At 53.3% G+C, this 27371-nt stretch overlaps 1 protein-coding gene across 7 annotated transcripts in view; it reads right to left on the reverse strand.

The window, feature by feature from the left end:
* Positions 1–1370: 1370 nt before the first annotated feature.
* Positions 1371–27371, reverse strand: part of LOC114015438 (aryl hydrocarbon receptor-like) — a 38450-nt gene continuing 12449 nt past the window's right edge. For 2 of the 7 annotated variants that reach the window (XM_055717793.1, XM_055717790.1), the window contains exons 2-10: positions 26058–26245; positions 12863–12981; positions 8992–9081; positions 7755–7872; positions 7130–7272; positions 6800–6990; positions 6165–6274; positions 5650–5791; positions 1371–5209 (exon numbers count right to left, since the gene is read on the reverse strand). In XM_055717793.1, the coding sequence (XP_055573768.1) occupies positions 3355–5209; positions 5650–5791; positions 6165–6274; positions 6800–6990; positions 7130–7272; positions 7755–7872; positions 8992–9081; positions 12863–12981; positions 26058–26160 (2871 nt within the window). In that variant the 5' untranslated portion in view covers positions 26161–26245 and the 3' untranslated portion in view covers positions 1371–3354. Of the gene's footprint in view, positions 5210–5649; positions 5792–6164; positions 6275–6799; positions 6991–7129; positions 7273–7754; positions 7873–8355; positions 8426–8991; positions 9082–12862; positions 12982–26057; positions 27198–27371 lie in introns of those variants that run through there. The other 5 variants (XR_003559368.2, XM_055717791.1, XM_027802976.2 and 2 more) reach the window with 5 other exon arrangements.

Raw genomic sequence — 27371 nt, forward strand, 5'->3', positions numbered from 1 at the left:
GATGGAGGGTAAGGAGGGATGGTGGGTGGGTGGGGGTAGGTGGGGATGTGAGGTGCTGAAGGGCATTGGGAGGTGAGGGGGATGTGGGGGGTGGCGGGTGGCTGGAGCTAAGGAGGAGAACATGGGGGCGATGGGGGGTAAGGAGAGATGATGGGTGGATGGGTGGGTGGGGGTAAGTGGGAATGTGGGGGGCTGAAGCGGATTGGGAGGTGAGGGGGGTGATAGGTGGTTGGAGCTATAGAGGGATGTGGGGGTGATGGCTGGTGGATGGGAGTGAGGGGGGATGTGGGGAGAAGGACGGGTGGGTGGGGGTAAAGGGGAACATGGGAGATGATATGGGGCCGACAGGGACTGGGAGGTGAGGGGGGATGTGGGGGGCTGAGGGGAATTAGGGTGTGAGGGGAAATGTGGGGGGCTGAGAGGAGGATATGGGGGCAACAACAGCTGGATGGGAGTGAAGGGAAGAAGGGGGTATGGGGATGATGGGAGGGAGGTGGGGATGGGGGCAATGACAGGCAGGTAAGCAGGGATGTGAGGGGCTGAAAAGGAACTGGGAGGTGAAGGGGACATGGCAATGACAAGGCAGATGGAGGATGAGGGGAGGAAGCAGAGCTGTGATCCCCACCACCCACCTGGGCAAGCGGTGGGAGCACTTGTGTCACTGCATCACCCTGGCATGCTGGGATGACTGTCAGGGTGACTGGGTGCACATCAGTGTGCATGTCCCTGCGCATGAGAGCGCCTGTGCACATGTGTGCGTGGCAGTGACACCCAGGAAACTGTGCGTGTGTGTTGGCATCACAGGTGACCATGCCTCTGAGCCCCACCGCTGCACAGGGCAGTTGGGGGAGCAACAGGGGGACACTGTCACACCTCTGCTGCTGTGCACACCCACAGTGGCTGGGGACAGTGAGAACGTGTGTCACACACCTGCCCTGGGCTGGGCACACATGGCTGCACTCTAACCTGGAGGCAGGGTGTGCGTGCATGCACCAGGCATGGTCACCCTGTCTCTGTCCTTCCAAAAATGCTCCACCAAGTCACAAGCAGCAACAGGGCCAGAGCACGAACACCCAGGGCAGCAGCCTGTGGTTTCTTTGCCTGTAATGTTGGAAGGCACCCACATGGCTGCATTGCCCCCCAAAATTACCCTGTACAAGGCAAAGCACAGCCCTTCCCCCATCTGCGCTCCCAGCCCCATGCCTCCCCGGGTGCAGGAGGGGGGCATGAGCCAGGACTGTCCTCCTTCAGCCAGCGCTCAAAGCAATTGGACTCTGGGTTAAGCCAAAAGCAGGCTTTTTCAAATACTTGCTCAGTCAAGAGGGAAATGAAGAGACACTGTTTCAGGTCAAAACAAATCATCAGCGCTATACAAAGCAAATCGCCCTTTAATACGTAACCAAATACAGGGGGTGAGTTTCAGGACATCTTTTTCTCCTCAGCATCATCTGTCTGCCAACAGCAATACAAAGAAATCATAAAGCGTAAAATGAGACACTGCCACGAAAATAGATGTTATATGCACACACACAACGTAGGAGGAGGTAAGACACAAGTAACGCAGCACCAGGGGTCTCTCTTGGCCCCAACCAGCAGAGCCCGGCAGGGTGCCCCCTCCCCAAGGCACACCTCTTGCAGGACCCTGGCCTGGGGCCATGCACTATTTCCCATCATCTTACACGTGCCAGGACAGCAAAGGCTGGTGAGTGGAGTCCATCCTGCTGCTTTTTGGGTCCATTGATGTGTAAGGCTCCCTATCATCACGAGTCAGCTCCTTGCCCCACCCTCGGTGCTCCTCCAAGGCCACTTCAGAGATGTCTGGCACATCTCCAGCATCGCTTGGCTCCCAGCCTGCAGCCAGGACACTTCCTGAGCCCCATCTTGCCCTGTCAGCAGCCCCAGGAGCCCCAGCACAGTGAGACAAAGCAGGGCACAAAGCAAGAGACCTAGGGAGATCAGGCCACCCCACGCCAGTACATGTGCAAGCCTGCTGCTGGGCTAGCCCTGCAGTGATTACCTGATTTCACTTGCTCGGCAAACTAAACGCTTAATGGTGTGAGAGGCAGATGTGATGCTCAGGGTGGCAGGTGCGAGGGGGGAAGATGTGGAGGCCCCCAGTTACTCTGACCAAGCTGGCTTGCTGTGTCTGACCTTGAATCACACCACACACCTACCACATACCTCCCATCAGGTTTCCCCTGATGGATCTGGGAGAATTTGCCCCATGGCAGGGGGGAAAAAAAAAAAAGAAAAAAAAAAAGAAGTCACATCTTAGGTTAAAAAAGTACAAAAGAAAGAGAATTCAATGAAGTGGTTATGCTGGTCTCCAGGACAAAGGTTTGAAAGGCACAAAGTTGGTCCAAAGTGGAGAGGTAGAAGACAGTCACTGCATCCCTTTCTGCCGTTCTCACTGCTTTGGCAAAACCACACCACCCTGAGCAACTGCAGGAGTAAACCCCATCACCCCTCTGCCTGACGGCACAGCGGAGAAGGCAACGACAAGCCAGTCACAAATGCAAGGGGCGTTTGGTTGGAGCTTCCCCACCCTGCTGCCCAGAAAGGTCACAACAGCTTGATACCTGCTTCTCCCAAATTCTCCAGGAAAGCTGCTGAAGAGCCCAAAACCCTGACCTGCCTCTGCTCTCACCAACTCCACCTCCCACAGAGACCCTTCAGATGCTGCTGAGCTTCTCCAAGTGCTTGGTAGCATCCCCTTTCCTAAAGGAACTACATCACCATGAGCTTGGGAGGAGGAGGGGAGATGGAGAGCTCAGGAGGGAGGGAGCAAGGAGCAAAGCAGAGGGACTCAGGCAGGCTGAGATGATGCAGGGGACTGAACAGCAATGTGACAAGGGTGGTCCACTCATACAGGTGATGAGGAGACCATGCTGCATTGAGAAACAGCAATTCAGTGCTACACACCTGTAAGGCAGCAGGTCCATCTGCAAGAGGCTGCAATGAGTGCGCAGGCCAGCAAGCAGGGTCCTTCCTCGGACCCCGAGTCTGAGAAACCTCCCCACTGGCATGGCTGCGTCTCCCTGAAAGTATCATAGGAAAAAAACCCCCAAAACCAAAAGACAAAAAAACCAATAAATTACTTCATCCTAGACTGCCTGAAAGCTCTGCTAGGGCACCTCGTTTCAGGCACTGGAAGAAAAAATCCTGAACAACCAAGAAGCATGGAGCACCACTCACAGATGTGCACGGCCAGAAGAGCTCGTAATTGCAGGTGGGTTTTCAAAACGTGGCTCCTAGTTCACAGTAAGGCTTCAAACCAGGCTGCCCACGAACGATGCTGTGCCTGCATTCCCCTGGCACCACCCCTCCCTCCATCCATGCGAGCTGGTGCACCCCTCAGGTCCTGCAGCCCTCACACCTCACCTTGGGCTGGACCTCGCAGGCGCAGCGCGGCTGCCCGCCGGCAAAGGATGCTGATGGGAAGCCAGGGCCCCGCTCAGAGGAGGGCAGTGCTTCTGCATCCACCTTTGCAGGGAGAGCTGCTGGGCACCTCAAAACTGAGCCTGGTGAGGAACATGATGCTCCACGGTGGCTCTCACTGAGGCAAGGCAAAGCACCCAGCTGCTGGGGAAGGGATATTTTAGCAGCATCCCTAAGAAAGCTGCTCTCAAAAAGGCTACTTCTATACTGGCACTCAGGCAGCACAATGTGGTCCAGCTGGTGGGTGCTGGGACCCGTGTTGGACCCCAGCAGGAGCCCGCTGTGTTGCACTGAACCTGCCCTGCTGCATCTCTGAGGAGCTGCCCCAGCCTGCAGCAGCCACGGCTGGCGCTGCGTGACCCACTTGTCCTCTCGGAGCGCTGCCTGCTCCCCTGCCCAGGAAATGCTGGGCTCTAGGTGGGGTATGAGCGGCTGTTTGGGGATGCCACCATCCCCTGACAGCTGGCTGACTCCTAAGGGTGCTGATGCTCGTGCAGGGAGAACAGCCTCCTCATCACAGAGGTCCCCAGCCCCAGAGAACAAGGATTCATGCAAGCCCTGTGCAGGGCAAGGAGCAGGCTGGGAGGGCAGTAACAACAGCCCAGCCCCCAGGGAGCTCTCGGGGCTGCCAGCCAGCAGAGTTTGTGAACCCATGTGCGTTCCTGACACTTCCAGCTGCTTCGGAGCTACGGCCATCCAGGCCTCTGGTGGGCAACATCCAGGAGAAGCACTCTGGCCCAAAGCATTGGCTGGGTTTGCCTGGACCAGGACACTGTGCCACTGAGTCACCAGCGTGTTTGAGTGCAACGGAGGTGGGCAGCTTGAGCCCACCAGCTTGCACCCGGGCTGGCTCTGATCATTAGGAATAGTGTTATCTACAGGAGCAGAGGTAGCAACCTCTGCCTGAAGCACTTGTCCCGGGTTTGCCAGCTGAAGTGCTACAGAGGACTTGCCGCTGGAGACCAGGACATCCAGAACAGTTCCCCCCATCAGCCTGGCTGAGTGAAACGGGACCTGCTGTTCTGGCTGAGCAGTGCTGACCTCAGATGTAATGGAGACTAGAGAGACCACAGCATCTTGGCCTTGTGCACCAGGTGCCTGGGGCTGTGGTGGGCCTTGAAAAGCTGAATTCATTGCCCGGCAGTGCTGGAAATGAGCCGCAGCACTGTTTTCCTCATCGCAGAGTGATGCACTGCAGTGCGGGAAGTCCATGCTCTTCCCAGCATCCTCACTGAGGAGCATCTGCTCCTCATAGGGCACCACCTCGGTGGCCAGCCTCTCGCCACCCTCCTGAGCTGGCGGCTCCTCTGCACCCAAGCTGAGCAGAGCCTCCTCCCAGCGCTGCAGTTCTGCATTGTCCACGTTGAGGCTCTGGAGGGTCTGGCAGATGTTTCCATTCACCTTGCTCTTCTCAAAGAGTGTTTCTATAACAACCAGGAGGGAGTCGCTGTGCTCTCTGGCATCACCAGCTTCCTCATTCTGGCTCAGTCCAGTGGGCTCAGCAATGACATCTGGCAAGGAGAACTGAGGCACATCAGTGTGGGAGATGTATATGGATGCATCTTGCTTCATCATGGCCCCAAGAAGAGAGCTGGGGTCTACCGAGCGCTGCTTTGAGTGCGAGTTTGCTTGTGTCTGCAACTCCTCCTTAGCCTGGAAGGAGTCCAGGAATTCGGGAAGGTCATTCCCGTACAAGACTGCTTCCCCCGTGGCAAAGCTAAAAGGCAGCTGCAGGTTTCTCTTCCGCAGATGTTCCTCCCCTTCTTCATTCCTTCAGGGCAGAGGGGAAAAAAAGATGGAAACAGCATGAGCACCTCCTCTGAGCCAGGCAAAAATCACCCTGCCAACCGTGAGACAGGAGCTCACAGCCTGCCCTGGCTTTTCTAAAGAAAAGGGTGCTGGGCTGAGCTGGCTATGATGATGCTGGTGGAGGACCAGGGCTCTGGGGAGCCCACGGGGAGGTGTGCGTGGCTGAGGGAAGGGCTGTGTGTCCGGGGCTCACCCCAGGCAGGGTGAGTGTGTCTGCAACCCCCTTGTCAGAGCTGTTTCACTCATGCCCACCTGCTACAGGAGGGCACGTGCTGCAAAGTGCCAACCATGCAACCCAGCCGCCCTTTCCTCCACCCTCACTGCTTCCACGTGCCTCGGGCAGCACCACGGCCACCCACGCCAAGAGCAGGCGAAGGCAGCTGGGGATCTGGTGATACTCACGACAGGGCTCGCTGCCGGGCAATGATGCAGTCGGGTTTGCCTGCTTTGTACACCAGCCGGGCATTGGCCTGCACCCACACCCAGCCACCTTTCTTGGTCAGCAGCCGGAAAACCGTCAGCCCGCTCTCCCCTGTCTTCATCACTGGGGCAGGGAGAGAAGAGAGGTGGCACAGACACGGTTACTCCGCGGGCGCAGACAAATGGCACGTGCAAGAGGCCACAAGGTTGAGCATCACCTTGCACCCGTGCGATGGGGGAGGAAGATGCAGGACGCAGCCAGCACATGATGCCACGTGCTGTGTTGTCCCTCTGCCAGCTCCCTGAGCAGGTATGACACCCAGGAGGGGAGAGCCTTTATCACAGCCGCCTCAGACCGGGGACAGCCCACCCGCTGAGGAGCAATGGTACTGGCACAGCCAGAACTGCACTGGTACCAGGGAGCCGCAAGGGCTCCCACAAACGCACCCACCCCGACGGCCCCTCCAGACAGCGCCGCTGCTCCCCCCAGCACTCACTTCTCACGTGGTTCTCCGCACAGTGCATCATGTCAGCCACGTGCACAAACTGGTACCCGGACCCCCTCCTGCACAGCTCCGTTTCCGTGTACCCCAGGACAACCTTCCCCCTGCAAACAGTGCAGAAACACAATGACACCAGGAGTGGATCCCCCACTTGCATCCCACCAGCCAGACGTGATCCCCTGCCCAGAGCGCAGGCAGCTAGCCAAAGCCTCCCGCTTTGGGGGGGGTGCAGCTCTCCATCCTGGGCTGAGCCACATCCCCTCTTCCACAAAACCACCCATGCTGGGTGTTTGCTAAGCTAAACCACAACAACCAAGAAGCACTGGTGCCCAGTTAATCTGCTCCCCATGTTGATGGAGGGCGGCAGCAGATGGAGCAGAGGTATTTAAAGGATGCGTAGATGTGGCACTTAGGGACCTGGTTTAGTGGTGGGCTTGGCAGTGCTGGGTTAACAGCTGGACTCAATGATCTTAAAGGTCTCTCTCAACATAAAGGATTTTATGATTCCATGGCAAAAGCATCAGACACCTTGCTGTGGGAGCTGGGTCAGAAGTGCCCTGTTCCTACAGGCTCTGGTTTTCTGCCCAGCGCCAGGGATTTTGCCATGAGGAAGGTGAGAGATGTCCTACCGGGAATCACAGGCCACGGGAGTGAAGTCCAGCTTGTGCTTTGTCTGGAAGATCAGCATCTTGGTCCGAAGCTCCAGGATGGAGAGCGGCTGGAGGAGAGTCGCGACGGCGAAGAGAGCAAGCGGTGACTTGTCCAATGCTGACTTCTGCTGCCCCAGAAGGAATTTCAAGCGCCCGCGGAAATTCAAGGCCTTAGAGGGGATTAGAAAATGTGGCTGTGAAACAAACAGGGTGATGGGGACTGGCTGTGCTCCCACCCCCATGGGACACGAGCGGTCCCTCGGGAACACACTAGGGGCAGAGGGGTGTCCGGGTGCTGGGCTGCGTTACCAGAAATCCCGAGGAGTTATCCAGCAAGCAGCGGAAGCGGCAGGTGAAGCTCCTCTCCACAAAGGAGGGCTTCTCGGGATGGAGGTGCTGGGGGCTGGACACAGCGCTGCATCCAGCCAGCAGCGGCTGCTCGCTGGGAGAGGCTGGGAAAGCAAAGGGAAAAGGAAGCTTTCCAAGCTGCGCACCTCAAGCTCATGGCCACCTGCTCCTGGTGAAGACTGCTGCTCAAGTGAACCCATGATCTTCACAAGAGGGGTAAGACCTTGCCACGGGAAATTACCAGTTCACAACAGTTTCTGGTCCCTTGCCTCTCAGAGAGGAGCAAGGCAAGCCGCCCTCACTGAAATAGATGGATTTCAAATGCTGAAAAGCTGAGAGGTTTGAGGGAAGCATCCCTGCCCCTCCAGCACAACAAAAACCAGCACGTCACCACTGTTGGCTGCTTTTGGTGGCAGGTGGCCATGTCAAGCCCCGCGGTAAGCTGTGAGTTCCAGAGGGAGGCTACGGGATGCTCCTTAGCACAGGGCTGTGCTTGGTGGCTATAAATGCCACCAGGAGGGTTTTCCAGCAGAGGGTGGCCATGCAGATGTGGCTGGCTGGTCCCCAGGGACCGCCCCACACTCACCATCATCATCAGCAGGCTGGGTGCTGCCAGGCACCGGGGCTCTGTGCAGCTGGTGGCGGAAGGCAGCTCTGTCGTCCGCGTGGATCAGCTCATACACGCTCTGGTAGATGAGATCCGACTGGAATGACACAAGGGGAAAAAAGCATCGACTTCTGCCCAGCCTGGCAAAGATGTCTGGAGGAGGACAGGGCAGTAGGCTTTCCTTTTATTTCCTAATTATTTTTTTCCAGACTTATATGGGGTTTCTTGCTATTTGAAAAAAGGGTTTTATAATTTTTTTTATTCCAAACCAGTGGGAATCTGTATCCCAGTGCAAACCATCCTCCTTTGGTGGACCACCAGGAAAGACAGACGTGCTGATGCTGGGAAGGTTGCCCTCACAGCAGAAACACCAGCAATTCCTCACACCTCCTGCTCCCAACACAGCCCCCTTCTTCTAGGGCCATGCCTTGGACCAGCCTTTCCCATCACGGTCCTGCATGCTGTGGTGGTCAGCACAGTCCTGCTAAGCTCACAGGTAGCTCAAGCCACCAACTGCCATGTCCCGGCCCTCAGAAACACACCATAGCAGAGCCTCCTGCTTAACCAGACATACCAGTACCTTGAGAAGACCGGTCCCTGACTGACAGCTGTTTTGACTTGGGGCATCAGCCCACGAGGATCCCAGTGAGCTGGGAAAGGGTACAAACAGAGGACAAAGAAAAAACCACATCAGTGTCTGCAGGTGCAGGAGGAACCCATGCAGTGAAATGGGTTTAGCAGTCTCACAGCCCTCCTGTTGACTCAGCCCTTTGGCCAAAGGAGCTGAACATCAGGGGAATCAGAGCTAACAGGGTGGATATGGGGAGAGACCTCCTTTTCCTTGGCATTCCATGTAACCCATGGCACTTCAGGGCACTGACACTTCTCACCGGCAAGATACCCTCAGCCCTCCGTAAGTGGGAGCATATGGGCCCAGCAGCACGAGACAAGAAAAATCTCACACCCCTCTTCCACACAAAGACAAGAAGATACAGAGCCTGCCATTGCTCAGCTTGCATCTGTTCCCACTAAAGTCACAAGCATGTTTGTTGGCTTCCACAGCCCCCAAAGAACATGACTCATTTGAAAACATACATCAAAAATGACCCGAGGGAGCCGTGCAGGGAGAAGAAAGCCCCTGGCATGGCTCTCAGCGCCTCCTTCCCAGACCTGGAGTGCATCCATCTGTTTACAGCCAGGAAAAAACAGTACCCACCTGATGAAAGCCCAGGTAGTCCTGCACAGTAGGGGAGATGTAGAAGATGTAGCCATCTCCTGTCACGGCGATGACAAATCCATTGAGTGCCTGAAAGCAGAAGTTAAGCCCGGAGTTACTCTCCCTAGCTTCAATCAGCTGAAAGATGAACGTCTTCAGGTGTTTCTTCAGCATTTGGGGACAAAAAGGGACCTTCTTCATCAACAAGAAACCCACAAAAAGGAAAGCACCTTGTGACCATACAAGACTTTTTATTCTGGTTAGCTGGGGTTTGGTTTTTTGGTTGGTTTTTTTTTTTTTGTGGGTTTGGTTTTTCTTTTTCTTTTGTGTGGGTTTTTTTTTTTCTTCAGTGTTAGCATGAGCAATGATCCAAGCTGGACTGACACCTTTTTCTAGAGCCATCACTGAAGCCCTCTCACTGCAGGCCAGCTCCTGCACCAGGAGGTACCAGCTAAGCTGAGGTTTCATGGAGGACCTAGAGTTAGTTACCTCCTCTCCGGCTGTACCAGCTGGGTATAGCTATACTCTTCTAGCATCCTGATTTTCTTTAACAAATCTGCCTATAACTTCAATAATAAGTGGCAACTGGTTGTGCAGAGGGAAGGACGACTGCCCTGAGCCATGCAGGACCCTGGTGACTCCAGGAGGAGCCTAGCATCGGTTCAAGCGCAATGGAGCCTCCAGAGATAGTAACCAAACTGCAGCCAGTCACTGACCTGACCTATTTATCCACTCATTCATTTTAAGGATGACCTCCAAAAACACTTCAGGCCTTGCTCCTCACCCTGAATTTTACAGTTAAGAGGTTATACCAGCTTTTTCTGCATTTCTGTATGTCTTCTCACAGTTTCTCCAATCACCCCCCAAAACCTGCCTTTTAACCCTTAGCACCCGAGGACATTGCTGTCCCTCAGACTCCTGCTCTCAGCTCCAAGGGTACATGAACAGCTCATCACCAAGTACACGAAGCAAGACCAAAGCCAGTCACCGTTATCATTCAAAGGTGGTAACCGAGCTCAAAAAACACACCTACCTTGAAAGCAAAAGAGGTGGGAAAATCTGGAAACTCAGATCTCAGATTTGTGAAATCCCTGATGTCACATCTGTGACGCCTTGACGTGGCACAGCCTGGTCCGTACAAGCGTGCAGACTGTTCGACACCTCTTTGAGGGGCAACAGCTTCCTGTTCTCATCAGTATTCCATCACACAGGACCACAACCTCTTCTGATTTTGTTCTTGTTCCTGACAAACAACTCAAGAGGTCCCATTGCTCGAGATGTTTGTCAGGAGCAAACCCCATTGCCCCTCACATATGTCCTGGCATTGAACTCCCACTACGAGGCACCATACTGGGAAAATTACTCTCTTCTTGCCGATATTCTAGACGGCTTTAAACACAACCCCCCTAAATCTCTATAAAAAAAAAAAAACCACACCTTTGTGCTCATACCCTCTGCCAGCTTCATTTCTCACCTTGCACTCTGTGATTACATATGGATGGCCTGCAGCTAAATCCATACCCAACTGGTAGCTCCTTGCTTGAAAAAGACCAAGCCCACACCAAATTAAGAGAAACTATTGCAAAACTATAGGAGATCATGGCTGGGATGGAGGGAGGGGAGCTCACACATCTAGTGAATACCCAGAAAAAGAGGCAAGAGGAAGATCCAGAGATACCTGGTGGTTTCTGGCTGTTTTCCTCCAAAAGGAAAGCACTGCACTAGATAGTCATTCATACCCCCTGCTCTTGTCTGCAATACATTTGATTAGCGAATAGAAGGAGAGAAATTAGGAAAAGAAAACCCTAAGTGGAACTCTGTTTAATCAGGATGTGGGTAGAAGTCTCAGCAGATCCCATAAGCATCAGGCCAGGACCTGCCACAACTATGGACTGTGCCCTCGCTGCCCAACTCTGCCACGCTGAGCTGCCCCCGGGGGGGGGACCACGGGGATGTGTCGCTTGCTTCAGACCAAGCTGGAGAGGAGGGTCCAGCTGCCCATGCTGCTCCTTCGGCTCTGCTCACCCTGTGTCCCCACGCAAAGAGGAGGCAGGAGCAATCTGCTGACACAGCTCATGCATTTGCCCATTTACAGCGACGCTGGGGCTCGCGTGGGCTGGCTGTTCTCAGTAACTTGGATCATTTGAAAGGTTGCTGGGTTGAGCGTGTTGCCTGATACTATACAGATCCAGCTTGCATCGGGACTGGTCCCTTTGTGTGCTGCAGCCCCCTGAGGGGCCCTGAGTCAGAGTTTTCTGCAAATTACAGTATCTGATTAAAATGCTATTTGGGGAAAAAATAAACCAAACCCACCCCCAAAACATCAGGCAGCTCAGCTGAGGGATTTCTGTCACATTAACACCTCATAAGCTCTCCAGATGCTTTCAATCACCCAAGGCTGCCAATGCTCTGGTGGCTCAAAAAATTGCCATCATAGGTCCAGCTCAAGCCCCCAGAGAGCACTCGGGAGCAGCTCCGTCGTGGGACTGGGACAACCACAGGCTCCCTCCTGGCCATTGTGTTATTCCAGCTGTTCCTCTGTGACTATCTCACTCGCAGACAGCTGCGATGGCTCCTGGGAGCGAAGCCCACATGGAAGACTTCATGTGGTCCAAGCTTCATCGCCAAAAGTCACACTGGGCTCCCAGGAGTCACCACCTCAACAAAATCCCCCAGGGGCTCTGCTCACACCTGCCCGTCTGTAACAGTGGACGTTCATGTAAGGCTGTGCAGGACAAGGCTGAAGGCACCAAAGTCAGACTTTAAGGAAAGCCAAGCATCTGTTAACTAGCGTTTGGAGAGGTGGAAGAAGGGAGAAGAGGACTGAAGGCCCAGAAAGCACAGACACATGTGATGTCAGGAACACAGCCATGAAACAACTGAGGGTCTTGCATGGACTTGCCCTGCAGCCCCAAGGAGCAGCATGTTTTAAGTTGACATGCCTAGATGTTTACTCAGCGACCAGCCTTTCCATGTGACCTTTCTATCCCATTTCTTTCCAGCTTATATTTATAAATTACAGCCCAAACAGCAGCATTCGGACCAGCTGATTCACCAGCTCCTTGCTCTCCGGAGTTCATTGGCAGCGATTCCATTAGACACACACTGGCCTTTCTACAAAGCAAAGCTCCCACCGCCCACTGACTTTGTCCACCACTGTCTTCCAAGATCCGTCTTCCCTTCTTTTCCTCCCCACAACCTAAAAACTGAACCTGGACTTTTTCCATCCCAGGCAGGTTGTGAACTCATCCTAGGGAGCTCATGCAACACCCCAGGCAGGGCAAACAGCTCCTGCTGGGTGTTTTCTCCTGCAGCTTTTGCCATGCCCCTCTCGGCACTTAGTAGAGCACAAGGAACCCTCCACGTTGGAGACAAATCAGGGAAGAACCCCTACACTGCTGTACGATACCCCTGCACCTCCTGGTTGGGACGGGTGAGCCTGTGCACGCTGGATGCCAGCTCTGGGCTCAGTGACAGCTAATGCCAGCAGCCACAGGCAGCACCCGATGGCTTTGCAGGGACACAACCCCCATCCCTGAGCCCTGCTCTGCTCACAGATGCAGTTTATGGCTCAGCCCCTGCAAAGGCCCCTCAGTGTAACCAAAGGGGCATCAAACTGCGGTGCGGGGTGGGCGGGAACAGGGACCTGTCCCAGTCAGGCAGCGTCACTGGTCCTTGTCCCATAGTGCTCAGTGCCTGCCAGAAATCACAGCAAAGCAGCTCCCGGCAAGGCAGGGTCTCCTCTTGCTCCACAGATGGGACCACGTGCTCCACAGCCGCTGCATGGCTCAGCAGAGGGGACCAGCCACCGGGCCCGGCAGATGGCAGGAGTTAAGGCAAGACCCCGAATGACCGAGGTACGGCAAGATACCTGGAGCAGCAGTTCCCCCTCAGGAAACAGCTCCCTGTCGACCTGCGGGTCAGTCCAACTGTTCCCTCCTGGGCCCCTGGGCTGATCCAGCATGCGGTCACCAGTGTTTGTAGCTGTGGCTGTGAGTGAGAGGGCAAGAAATCAGAGTGGAATGGGCAAGCTGGGAGCCTCTCCCTCCTCCTCCTTCCCACCCCAGGGCTGCTCACGCACAGCTGCACCATGCTACCCAACACACACGGAGCCAGGTCAGAGCAAGATGAGACCAGCAGGAACTTTGTAGAGCCATGCCCAGCTTGCCCAATGCTTCCTCCAAGAGATGATTACCCCTGCCTGGTCCCACTTCTGGAAGACCTTGCTTCTGCCAAGGTCTGCGACAGAGATGCAAAGGATAGAGGGGAGTGCTTCTGGGCTGCCCAGGCTAGGAAACACTACACAACACAGCAAGAAGCCTTCAGGTTAGAGCCTGGTAGAGCTGAAGTTGGCTTCAAGCCACCCCAGTGCACCATCATATGCTTTCCTGCCCTTCACGGCTGAGTGGCAAACTCTCCCAAACCATCTGAGATGCCAAAGCCCCAATATTTCCCCCCCCCCCCCCACCCCTTTCCACCTTTGGCTGCTTGGAAGCAGAACAGGGGGTTGGTGGCCATGGCTCTACCAGTAGGACACCTGAGCAACTCTCAGCTCTCAGGACTTGCTGCCATGACCCCCCAGGCCAATTCACCTGCTGCCTCACGCTTCCTCACTAGATGCCTTCAAAGCAACACCCATGGGTGCAGCCAATGTGAAGCCTCCTGCCCTGGCTGCAGGACCTCGAGCATCACGGGACACACAGAAAACCAGTTGTTCAGGGAACAGGAACGAGGACAGTGGCTCCCAGGGACTTTCCCAGCATGGTACTTCATCTGCTGGGGAATTATCATTGCAAAACTCAATACAAACTGAGCTTTCAACAAAAGAACAATTTTCAGGGCGTGTTTTTGTGCCAACTCGACCAAAAAACCACAGGACAACCTCAAAGCGCCCCCCACACAGGAACCACCATGCCCCTACCACCACCAGCAGCTCCTGCAGTGCCCTGGGGTCAGGCAGAGCTTGCACTCCCTGCATCCAGCCACCTCCCAGCAAAGCATCGCTGCCTGCCCCACCTGAGCCCGGGGTTTCTGATGGTGCTGCATGACCTTGGCAAAGGGAATAGGTCTTCTGAATTTGGGGGAGAGGTAGGAAATGAGGAAAAACCCCAAACCATCCCAACTCTGACCACACATTTAATCTTCACCATGACTGAACCTCTCACCTCATCACTGAAAGGTTTTAAAGGTTTGGGTTTTTTTGTTTTTTTTTTCTTCTCCCAGTAGCACCAAGTTCAAAGCCAAAACCATTCCAAACCTAAAAAAAGTTTAATCTGAAACTGCCAATATGAGACCTTTTGCTTTTCATCATACCATCAATATGCAAAAGCATTTTCCCTGACAGATCTGCGTTTTTGTATTAAACAGTTTGAGATCAAAACATCACTCTGATCTATCTACCTGTGGAGCCTGAGTGACAACAAGCTCCCGCTTAGGCAGGCTTCCAGCAGCCAGGCCCACCCTTAACGATAATTAGCGACAGGTCTTGTATAAAGGTGCCACAAAGGAGCCACACGCTCGCAGTCACACAGGTTTAAGCAGAAGGGGAGAGGACGCTGCGAGCTCATGAAGCAGCATTAGCCTCAGTCTCTATTATCGCTGATAGAAGTGGGCGCCTTCAGCCTCCCCCAGGCCTTGAGTGCTCCTTGGTGATGCTCGGGCAGCAGTCGCATCTTCTGCCCTTTCCATCCTGCACCCTCGCTTGCTGGAGGAAAGCCCAGCTGGTGGGCAAGCTGCCAGGGGACATGCCTCATTGCCCCTCACATAAGCTCACATTCCTGTTTCTGCATGGGGCAACCCTCTGCATAGACACTTCCCAAACCAGCAAGAGGAGGATCAGCCAGACCAGGGGATGCGAGGCCCCTAGGAAAGGTGAGGTTCGATGCCAGGAAAGCGGTCACCGTGCTCAGTTTACTCATCAGTCAAGGAAAGGCACGTCCCCAGGAGTTTCAAAAGGCAGGTTTGAAGCAGTCACCGAGCAAAAAGCCTCCTCACACGACTGCCAAGCAAGCCCCAAAGGAAAACATCCAAAGCCCATCTGGACCATTTGATGCTCCGTGGGTATGGCTTCAATTTGCACATGATGGAGCAGAATAGTTTCAAAATGAAACATCAATTCTTTTTTTAAATTTGAATTCTTTTGAAGGGCTGACTCTTCTCTGAAGCATTGAAATAAGGCAAGCTGGCAGAGAAATTCAAAAAGGAACCAAGTTCTTCCAAAACAGAGCTCCAAAAGAGCAGAATGCGTTTTGAGGGGATGCACATCCCAAGAGCACATGGTCTCCAGCTCTCTCCCAATATCCACCAGCAGCATTTGCAGGGAGAGCTGCAATGATTTGCATTCTGGAAGCCCACAGCAGCACTCCACAACATGAAACACTTATTTGCTCATTTTGTGTTTTCCAGCAGAACTGTTTCTTCCAATTCCCTCATCAAGCTTAGCAAGGGGCTTTTAATCTCCCATCAGAGATGCTCACTACCCCTCCTTTCAAACACAGAGTGGTCCATTTCTGCACAGCTGAGCTAGACAAACCTGCAGAACCACTCTCTCATGGGACACACTCTTCCGAGCCGGCTTGGGGAGAAGGCCTGGAGTACTCAGAGGGTAGGAACCCAAAGAAATGGTGTCTGCCAACTGCTTTGCCACCAAGTATCGCTGCACTGGGGTTGCAAGGTCCTAACTGCGGGGTTTGTGGATTGTAACTGGTGCTCCTCAGTATGGGTGGTGCAGAACAGCTGGTGTTTACATCCAGCCCAGTCCTCACCATCCACAGCCAGAGGCCAAGGAGATGCTGAGGCCAGCGCTTGAGGCAAAATACACGGCTCTCCCACCAAAATCCAGGAATGTGTCACATGAGCTCCCCTTACTTCCATCATCAATTCAACATCTGTGGCCTGGTCCTGTTTTTGCAGAGGGCTTCTCTGCTTTGAGACAGCCACCCTGCTGGGGATGGACAGTGGTGGAGTGAGCATCCAGCAGACAGGCAGGGCTGAGGCTGCTCTCAAAAGCCACAGCCACTCCTCAGTGGTCTGGATGATCCAAAGACCTCCTGTACCCATTTTCAGGTGGTGACCCTCTTCATGTTCAAAAATGTCATGACTGGGTGTCCTCCCTCCTCAACCAACAAGCGGGGAGCAAAGTGTCCCCTGTGGCTCTCCCCCTCCAAACAGGTCTCTGAACTCATCCTTGGTCAATCTGCCAAGAACCACAGGGGTCGGGAGCAATCCCAAGAGATGCCTGAGCACATCCAGATAGAGAAATCCAGGCCCACGTAACCACCATGGGGTACAGAGGCTATTCCCAGACACTTTTTGACTTGGAAAGGAAAAAAGAGAATAATTTTAATCAAAGTGCAGAAAAAACCCACCCCATCTGCAAAATGGGTAACCTCATGGGAGGGAGGATCACTCCTGAAACATCCCCCATGTGCTTGAGACAAGTTACTAGTCTCTGGGGCATTTTACCAGCACATAAATCCGTGCTTGCCAGAAACAACTTGTAGGATGATCACCCTATGACAGGCAATGCTGGCTCCATCTCCCAGTGACACAGGGTGATGGCTTGTAGCCTCCTTCCCCTCCCACAGCTCCCCAGCACAGCTGGGTGAAGGCAATGCAGAGAGCATCTCTGGGGTGTGCTGCAACTCCAGAGCAGAGCTTGTGGCAAGGACAAGCTGGAGCCAGAGCTACCAGGAGCAGGGAAGACTGAGAGCCAGGGCTCTCCACCTCAGCGGAGCAGGCTATGTGATGGGGAGATGCCACCCCCTGGAATCCCACCGAGCACCCTGGATCCCTCAGCACGAAGAAGTCACATCTCCAAGGGGCTGATGGCTAAGATGCACTGAAAACGATTGGTGGCAGGAAGAAGAGGAGATCCCAATCCACTGCAAGGCAGGAAAAAGCAGGTGGCAAGCCATATTAAAAGCTGGCTAATTCACCCCGTGCTTAACATACTCATTGTAATGGACTGTTACATGCTGAGACTCCTTTCCACATGAAGCAGCTGAGACCACAACATTAATGGGATTAAAAGAAACAGGTCCAACATGCGTATGAGCTACAATATACCCACAGTAAAAGAAACGGATACAAGGATGATGCATGTTTGCTGTTTGTGCCCAGCTTTTTCAGTCTCCTGCTGTGCATCTTTGGGAATTAATGCAAGACTGAAAAGACCACAACAAAAGTGATCTGTGGTTACCAGACAAATTCTAGGCATTTGCTGCAGCAATTTGGTGATCGTTTATATTTTCAAAGTGCTTTTGGTGTGTAATGTTTAAGAGAGGAGGGGGAAATTCAGCTCTGTCCTGAAGCCCTACACCAACCAGAGCACTGGAGGAGGCTTCCTGCTGCTGGTGTGATCCCCAAAGACTGGAAGGCTTTCATTCAAAAGGAAGCCAGGGGAGATGTCAGCCACAATCAGTAACATTTTCAGTATTAATGAATCAGGACATTCCTGTACATCCCCAAGAGCAACCCCTTTGGGTTGGCTTTCTTGCCTCTGCAAGGTTTCTTAACCCCTGCAATTTGGAGGAAAGACCTCAAGCATGAGAAAGAAAGAGGAACAAAGCAATCTAACCTCCTTACTTTTTGCTCATCACATTCATGAAGAAAAACACAGCAATGCACCCATGGAGGCCAATACATCCCTTGCCTCTGGCATAGTTTTGTCACTAAGAAAAAGTTACTCGTTAAAAATCCTGGAGTCAGCTACTGCTCTCATGGACTGAGCTACGCCGGTGGAGATGACAGACTTCACCCATGGCAAGCATTTCTAACAGAAGCCAGAGATGCCTGGCATCAAGTAACCAGGAGCCTCCAGTTATTCCAGCAACAAGCCATGCACAACATTTTTCCTCCTGGACCCGATCCCAAACCCCATCAAATTAGCACCAACCTTTGCCTCAGCTGTTTAACAAAGGCATCATGCCAAGCAGAGCAGGCTCATGCCATCCAAGCAAAACAGGCAAATGCCAAAACCACGGATTATAAACCTATTAGAAGAAGTCACCCCGCATTTTTCCAAGGAGCACAGAAATGCTCAGGGGAGGGCTGGCAGCCTCGAAGCCCACGCCAACCTCTCCAACCTGCTCCTGCTGCTGCAAACGCTTCCTCACGGTCCTGCAGGATCTTGCCCCGGGAGGGATTTAAGCTTGACTCCTTTCACTGCATCAGTTACCTTGGGTCCAGACCCCTGCAGCTCTGGCCCATCGTAACAGCAAACAACGAGATGAATAAAAAAAAAGCTAATTTAATGCCGACTGCAGTGAGGTTACCCAGAGAAACCTGGTGCCAGTTGGCCCACAGCGGAGCACTGCAGGGTTGCACAGCAGCAGAGGTGGGAAGGAGCCTGGCCAGATCTACTACAACAACCCTCTGCTCCAGCAGGGTCAGCCGGAGCAGGCTTCCCAGGACCACGAGCAGTCCCTGGCACAGACAGCAGATGGAGATCTTGGATCTAACCTTCCTAACTGCACCAGTGCAGGGATGGTCAATGTCTGAGACTGCTGGTGGGAAGCACAGACCTTGGAGGATTCACCCTGCTCTCCTCCATGGGCAGGTGACTGGAGACCCACCAGGATTTCAGCTCCTGTGGTGGCAGGACCATGCCACCCAGCACATCCACATGGGATCCATCTCTGCTCTGGCACCTGCTGGTGTTCAAAAGCCAGCCTGCAAACGGCAGGTCTAGGCCTCACTGTGGAGCTAAGGGGATGCCATCGTGGCTGAAAGGTGGCAGCCAGGATCACTGGGACCTGGCACAGATGAGCTGTAGTCTAGCATGGACCAAGCAGAGGATCCCTTCATGGCTGTCTGGAGAGCCTTAGGTGCCCAGGGGAAAGGCTGCATCTTGCAAGACCTTCCTTAGGTTCATCCTAAATACGTTGCAGCCAAGACATGGGTGCAGTCCAAAAATACATCCACACGTGTAAATGCCAGTGGCAACACTCCCTGCTCTTCATAGCCTGCGACCTGCCACCTCTGGTGCACCAGCATGAAGAACAGCCCCTGAAGCTGGTCCCACCTGGACCACTTTTCTCCACCAAGCCAAAACACCCGATAACCTCGTAGGCAACACCTCCAGGCCTCCAGCTGTGCTCGCAAGGTGCGGAGTGAAGCCTGCGAGGGAGACGGGCTTGCCACGTGTCGGTTGGGTCACAGCTCCCGCAGGATGCTCTCCCTTATGCCTGGGCAGCAGCCCAGACGGGGTGTTTGGTGGAGGTCTGGCAGGAGATGAAACGGAACAAGGAGACATGTGTGGACCACACTTTCTCAAACACACGCACGCACACGTGGAAAATGGTGTCTCCTGCCCCAGGCTGAGCCTGGGCTGAGCGTGGGCCAGTGGGCTACAGGGAAGTACGCCACTATTTGCCATTTGTTCTGCACTGTTAGTCATCTCAAGCTTTGCCAACCTCCAGAGCATGGTCTTGTACCAGGAGAGAGTTTTCCACTGGTTCTCTCTATCGTGGACCTCACCACCTGGGTGATCTTAATCTGGGAAGGGGGCATGGCAGCACGTACCCTAAAAACATCCTTCTCCACCTTGCAGAGCATTTTAAGCCCGAATTTCGTGCTGCTCTCCCCCTGGGCAGAGCCACATGTGCAAACCCCAGCATCTGCTGCTTTTGTTACACAAACCCTAGGAAACGAACCCCAGCACAGATCTCCAGCTAGCTGGAGGTTTTCCAAGCACTCAGCACTAAATAAATCCATTCAAGCTTTCATGAGATCTCACTGTTTGCAGCAAGCGGAGCTCCTGTCACACCACACAGAGCCCAGAGCATCATGGCAGCCAGCAGCATTGCTAACATCGACACAAACTTTCCTCCTTTGGGCAGTTATTGTCAAGGAGACTGGGATCAGCAAAATCACTTCAGATTTATCTGGGAGACCATCAGATATATGTCCAAGTGGCAACCACTGCAAATTGGTTTGCAGACAGAAGCTCAGTGCAGGTCTGGTGGTGAGGTTCAGCCATTTTTTTATGCAAGTGACAAAACCTTTAAGTGCCCTTAAGGCAGGTTTTGATAGCACCAGAGTTGCCATTGCCATCTACCAGCACTTAAAGGCTGGATCTGATGAGCAAAGCTTGGAAGAGACCAAGCCCTGAACTTCCAGCTTGCCATGTTTTACCCATTTAACCTTGGGCAAGATTGAAACTTTGCTGATGCTCAAAGCAGGCTCTGACCCTGGGAGCATGGAGGTGCTTGATCTAGTTGAGGAGAAGAGCAAACACAGGTCCCCATCTGAGGTATAGCCAACTGCAGAGGGCAAGCTGTTCCCCTAGGTGGGCATCAGCCACAAGCAGGTGACAAAAGCATGTTGCAAAGCCAAGGAAGGGGGAAATCCAGACTTCTGGGTCTATTCCTCCTCCTGACTACGGGGAAGAATCAAACCCAGGGGACATAGCCACCACCACCCTGCTGGCACTTGGCACACATCATCCGAAGACCACCATGGCTTCAGACACACATCTGCCACACGCCAAGCCTGAGAGTGCTGCCTTCAGCTTCACCAGCGGTGCTTTGTGCTACTCCCAGGAGAGCAGGGAGACCAAGCCTGCCAACTTGTGTACTGTAGAAGAGCTTGGCTAAAATATAATGAGATTTTAGCAACCCATCTCAAAGTCCAGTCCCGCCTGAGCCCAGGGGAAGGAGCTGTTCAGGAGCTGACATTCATGGCCAGCCCAGATGATTTCCCTGAACACCCAACTTCAAACTTGCATGCCAAATTTCCATTTGTTGTAATTTTTTTTTTTTTAATTTGCACAGGGAAGACTGTGATACAAGGCAGGAGAGAGCTGTGCAACATCTGCAGCACTTGCACCAGGGGCAGGCAAGTTACAGCAGATGTGCATATGCCCCAAACAAGCCTGTGGATGCATGGAGCTTCAAGAGCTTTCCTCTCAATACCTGAAGCTCGTAATTTCCAGCAAATTACAAGTTTTTCCTCATTTCTCATTAAAGCACAGACAGAAGAGAGAAAACACTTAAAAGCAAAGCAGATTTAAAGATGATCCAGTGAATCATTACCCTGCAATAGCATCTCCTGGTTTCCAAACAGCCCTATGCTCCAGAACCAAGTTCAAATCCCAAAAGCTCTTTCAACTTGCAAAAATTAGATCCTTGTGACCTTCCAGCTGTGATCCTGCTGCCTGCTTATCCAACTGCAGACCCCAAGCATAAATCATGATAACCATGATCCTCCCCAGGTGGGAGAGGGGAGGATGCAGAAGCTCCCGTGTACCTGCTGCTGACCTTGACCCTTACTTTGGTCATCATCCTTGCTGTGCCCACCGACCAGGTCTTCCTCACACCCCAAGGAAGGTGATGGTGAGCGAAAAAGCAGCAACACAGGGATATCCAGGAGGAGATATTTGAGTTTCATATCAGGCAAGCACAAGAAAGCCTGAGCTTGGGAACCAATTCCCTGGAGAGTTTGGCCATCAATTTATTTTCTGCTTTGAGTTTGTTGATGAGGCTGGGCAAACAGCAGCAGGAAGGGGTACCCTGGCCAGTGCACACCCTGCTCAGCACCAGCCCACTGAGCAGGGCAGCCAGCCAGCCCAAAGCCTGGCCAGCTCAAATGCCACTGAAGTTTCCCTGATAACTCCAGCAGGTGTTCCACACCCTTCAGGACAGCGTAGTTCTCTCCATCTGGAGAAGGAAGTGTGTGGATCCTTCCACCACCCCGAGAAGCAGCCAGCCAAATACCCGTCACCTCTACACCGTCTTCCTGAGATGGTTTCCAAACCAGCAAAAGCCGTATGAGGGGCACCAGGATAAAATAGCAGCCGATGCAGGCAGGCCAGGGAGGACCAGAGGATTGTTCAGAAGCAGCAGCATCCATCTCATCTCTTACCAGTCTTTCCCCAAACATTTGAAAACAAAATAAGAAAAGCTAAGAAACTCGCCATCAGCAACAAAAAGCCAAACCCAGTTTGGTTTGTCTGTACCCCCAGGAGCACGAGCACGCATCAGGCAGTACGGGAGACTTAGAGCAGGGAGGGAGAGCTAGCAGAAGGACACCAAATGGTGGGCAGCAGCTAATTCCTCCTGCCTTTCTCAATAACCGCTCTATCTCCTGCCCCAAAGACTTGAATACCTGCTCCAAAGACACAAAGCTAAGAGGAGGCAGAGCCTCAGATGGGCTTGTGGCACACGCTGCATTCCTTGCAAAAACCATTCTAGCAGTACATGGGATTTTTACTTTTAACCTGTGACACAGCCTGAGCAGGCATATGTCCAGGGTCACCCGCCGGCATCCACCTCCCTGCCAGACTGGTTATAACCACAGACTTCGGCTCCACATAGACTTTGTTAACTCTGCCTAGGAGAAAGGGCAAGTGCCTCGACCCAATAGAAATGCTTGAAGAAACAAACCCTCTATCAAAACAGCACTCGTTAAAGCTGCCTGGACACAGGCAACGGGCTTGGGCTGCTGATGGAGAGAGGTCAAGCAAGCAGAGGACAGGGATGCTCACGAGGTGATGCCATGCTCTCCTGCTGCAGGAGAGGAGCCTGCACAAAGCAAAAAGCAGGCAACAGCAAAACGGAGTGTGAAAGCGTGGCACCAGGGCTTTCACCATCTCCCCCCAGAACGCCTGATGTGATACACCATGAGCAGGCTGCCGGGTCTTGCGGATGACATGGGTCTTCATCAGGCAAGGCTCAAACCAAAGTCGACCTTGATGAATCAGTGGGAAGATCTGAAGTCAAACAAGATGAACTTCAGGGCAGACACGAGCAAAGCAAGGGGAGGGAGCTGGAAATCACAGGCACAGTGGCCAAATGGGAGTAATTGGCCTGGCAGAGCAGGTCTCCAAGGAGGGGCAAGGCTGCCACCGAACGTGAGCCCATTCAGTGATGACTGCTCTTCCAAAGCAGCTCTCACGCTGGGAAGCACATGCTGAGCACATGCAGCGGGAACCGCTCCTGCTTGGAAGCGGGGCACCCAGCTGGAGAGCTTGGCATAGGGGTCTCCTCCTGGGGACCAGTATCCCCAGCTGGAGAGGGCCCTGGGAGAGCTCCAAGGGACTGGGCATGGGGCAAAAGCTAAAGGAGCCAAGTTTATTCAGTCAGGGGGTGTTGGGCGGAGAAGACACAATAGGAGCCTCTAGGTATAGAAAGATGCTGATGGCTTCCTGCCCTCCACATGCTCTGCCTTCACCAGTCCACCACCCATTCCATCAAGCCCAAGACACTGGAGGTGAAACACGTCCTTGTCCGTACATCTTGACCCCTGCCATGCCATGCCATGCACAAACACCAGTCCATGCCTCCCCCAGATGCAAGAGTCACCCCAGCCCTCGAGCACTGCTCCACAGCATTTTAGCAACTGCTTTTGTAAGTAGGTTATGAAAGCAAACCCTGGCAGCCTTTCAGGCTTTATTTGCACTGCAGCCTGCAGTTCAAGTCCTGCTGGCAGGCAGGGGAGCGTGGTGACTGACAGGCATGCAGTGACCACCCTCCCAGCCAGGCTCTGCAGCCCCATTCTCCCTCTCAGCCCAGGCACGTGCTGGGTGCCACAGAGTCTGGCCATATCAGTAAGGATGTCCGATTGCTGCCTTGTTTTGAGTATCAATGGAGAAAGCAATGCAGGTTAATGCTATATCAGCACCGCCTTGGACAGAAGAACCTGTCATATTCCCAAAACATCCCATCTTGCTAGCACTGCCTTCTTTCTCAGCTACCCATCCTACATCTCAGACAGGCAGGGAGTGAATCCCGTTTCCCAGGTTTGACCCCCAGAAAGCAGGCGATGGAGGAAGAGACACTCAGCAAGGCCTGCTCTCAGTCCAACCTCGCCTTTGAGGAGCACAACACCATCCAGAGCGCATCCAATGCTGTGCATGCAGCAATCACCTCTCTTGTGCAAAGGCAGCCAGCACAAGACATTTTCCCCTCCACGGCAAGGTGCCTTTTCATGCTTCCATCATGTCCTTTGGGGTCCTGCTCCAAGGAAGGACCTCCTGGGTCACAATCCTTCTGTCCCAGCCAGAGTCAGCCAGTACCAGAGCAGGCTCAGCACAGCTTTCAGCAGCTGGCACCTCCAAAGATGTGCCAGAGGTGCTCAGAGAACAGCTACCACCACGAGAGAGGCCAGCCCAGCCCCTGGGGTCAAACAGTCAGCATCTCCAGGGCAAGGATGAGGGTTTACCACACTCACAGCCACAATGGATGGTCTGCCAACCACCAAGTCCTTTGCAGAGGCAACACACTGTTGTGATGCTGCAACATTGCCCCAGGGATGGGAGTTGGAGCGGGAGGGAGCTGCTCTGGTTCCCACCTGAGAAATCAGCTCTGCCAGAGAGAGCTCACCATTGCAACCCCATGTGCGAGCTACAGCTTCAGGAGTAGGAGCTGAACCATCTGCAGCTCCTGGGCCTGGGAGAAGCTCCTCAGTGGGGTACAGCACGAGCACATCAGCACAAAACTTCCCTGGGCTATGGCTCAGGTGAGAGGGTGGCAAGCAGGTCTGTGCACCCGAGATAGCTCGGCTGGCCTCTTTTTTGCAGTATCTTTCTTGCTCAAAGATGGCACTGTATCAGGTGATGTGTAATGTGTACAAGGCCCCCTGCTCCTCAAACCCAAGGTCTGTAGAATAACACTGGAGCCCCAGCACAAGTGTTTTCACCAGCAGTATCTATCTCAGATACATCAACAACTGCTGAAAAAGCAGAGGGCAATCACTGCTTTGACCTGTGAGCAGTAGGTAGGAGCCACATGCACGTGATCGAAAAACACCCCCAAAAGCCCCTGGAGCCAAGAGCAGAAGCAAAGTAGCACCGATGCCCAGCCACAATCACTTGCCCACTGTGGTTGCTGCCCTGTCCCCGGGTCTCTGCAGCAGCAGGGCTGCAGAGAGGGAAACGCGAGGAGATCTGTTTTCCAGGCGTATCTGCGCAACCTTCCATCCTGCAAAAATGAACTGGGGTCCCTGGGTATAAGGCATCACACTCAATCTCATAGAAATGCTAATTAGGAGAAGTATAATAGACCCACCACAGCTGAGCGCAGCAGTGCCAGGGTGACAAGCGCAGCGGTAAACCACCACCATGTGAGATGCCCCCCTCCAAGGAAGGGGAGAAAAAATGAGCTAACAAGGTGCCAAACCCAACAAGGGCCTTAGAAACAGCCTTGTTTAACCTGCCAGCCTCAATGAGCAGAGCAGCCCTGTAGAACACCTCCTACCCTCACCTGCCCATCAGGGACAGCAGCCCACAGATTCAATTTAATTTAGTTATAAACCACAGTTCCAGTTAGATGAGGGAAATGCTGCTGTTCAGCAAGACACACTGTGTTACCTACTGCTCCCTTCTTCACCAGAGCCTGGTGGGAGTAGGATGCAGGTGGGGTTTTGGACATCAAGGAGGGTTAGTATGGCGGCTAACGAGAAGCAGACAGAAAAACTTTGCAGGAGGCCTCAGCTGCTGGGCAGGCACCCAAGCTGCTCCCCTCCACCCACGGTGCCATTTCTCTGCCAGACACCCCCTCCGAAAGTGATGGGGCCAGGGTCTTCTGCCCTCAACACCCCCACAAACTCTCACTTGCCTGCCTGCTCTTCAGCCCTGCCCCTCAGTTTCCACAGCTGATCTAGGTGGTCTCACTTGCCCAAGGATGTTGCTTTTCTGAGACACCAAACACCCGTAACTGACTGAAGAGGATGAGACTCAGGCATGCAGCATCCAAACCTGAAGGTGATTCCTTCCAGAGGGGACACAGATAAAGCCTGTTTCATGGCAGCAAAAGATGACCTGAGGGGTAGATGTCCCATGAGCATAGCACCTCTCAGCAACCATTGTCAACTCCTCCACATTTCTGGAGATGTGGCACTTTCGTCCCCACTTGTTCCAGGGCATTTTCAATCCAGTACCTCAGCTAGAGGTGCAACACTGATGCATTAACATACAAAGGCCTGGTACCACAACTCATCATCATCATCCTACCTTCAGGAGACACAATTTTCCATCCCAAAGCAAGGATAGCTTGGGATGGGATGTGAGCTGAGCAGTGGCGATTGACCCCAGGGGCTTTTTTACCCCTCGCAACACGGACACTCACCCATCAAGTAGCTCTTCACCTTCAGGTATCCGACAGTCAACCGTAAGATGGAGAGTTTATCAAGCCTGGTGCGCACATCTTCAGGGAAGGGCAGCAAACCCATCAGCTTGTTCAGCTCCTGGTTGAGCCGGTCTCGATGCCGCTTGGAGGGGTTGGACTTCACACCCTCAGGGGGTGGTGGTTTGGGGCTGGAAGAGGCAAAAGAGAGTTTAACCAAACAGGGCCTGTCTGACAGGTTCTTTCCAAATCCAGCATTGACTTCCGTGCAGCCACAACCGTAAAACATCAGGTGGCCAAGGTAAGGCCGTGGGGCAGCAAGAGCAAGCTCCAGCAAGCCCACAAAGCAATGGCAGGAGGAGACATGGCCATCCCAGCTGGCCACCTTGTGCAGCCCCAGGCATGATGTTCTCCAGCTGGAGTGTGGGGTGATCCTCAGAGGGGCACCTTAATGTGCAGCCTGGCTGAGACAGCTCAGCTGGATACTGCAGCCTTGCTCCCTTTCTTGCTCCTGCTGCTGAGCCCTGGCAGGGAAAGGGACACTGAGGGCAGAGACCTACACACCATCGGAGCATCTCTTGGAGGTCTGGTTAGACTTTTCCACCCACACTCTGCTCTCTCCGCCCTTTCTCCTCTTCTCCCTCATCCCATACCTTTCCCACGCAGTGGGTCTCTCCCTGGCCGCGCTCCACGTGCTCACACCAGGTCCTCACCACAGAAAGCACTTACCTTGAATTGCTCAGGAGATTCACATCAGCTGTTCCACCTGCCCAGGACTGAGCAGCTCTCAGCCAGGTCTTGGCAATGAGCACATTAAATAGCAAGAATGGAAAGCAGGAAGGTGCAAAAAGAGATTTTTTATTTTTATTTGAATTTATTTCAATTAGCTTCTTTTAAGTTTCCTCTGACTGCTCAGAGCTTGGATCCGTTGCCTTAATTATGAATATTACCAAGAGGAGCACATGTGAAAGTTAGTGACAGGACAAAGATACTGCATTGGGTGGTTTCAGGCACCGCACTTACAAAACAGCATTTTTTTAAAAAAAAAAAAATAGTAGATTTTTAGAAATTTTTTTTCTTTCAATATGCTGATTTCTCATCCTTTCAGGTAGGCATTTCCAACCTAATTTCCAACTTGGCACCAACCCTCAGTCTGCAGGAGCAGGGTCCACAAGAGCAGCTCTTGTCTGTCTGAAGCTGACAACGGGGACCCGTCTCTATCAGCTGCAGTTATTTCACATGCTACAGCGGTAAGAGGTTAGTTAACAACTTTAATGAGTCCTGGATGTCACATTGTCTCCTGTGGTTTTTAATGCC

This window comes from Falco cherrug, chromosome 8 (assembly GCF_023634085.1).
Source record: "Falco cherrug isolate bFalChe1 chromosome 8, bFalChe1.pri, whole genome shotgun sequence".
In the NCBI taxonomy this organism is placed as follows: Eukaryota; Metazoa; Chordata; class Aves; order Falconiformes; family Falconidae; genus Falco; species Falco cherrug.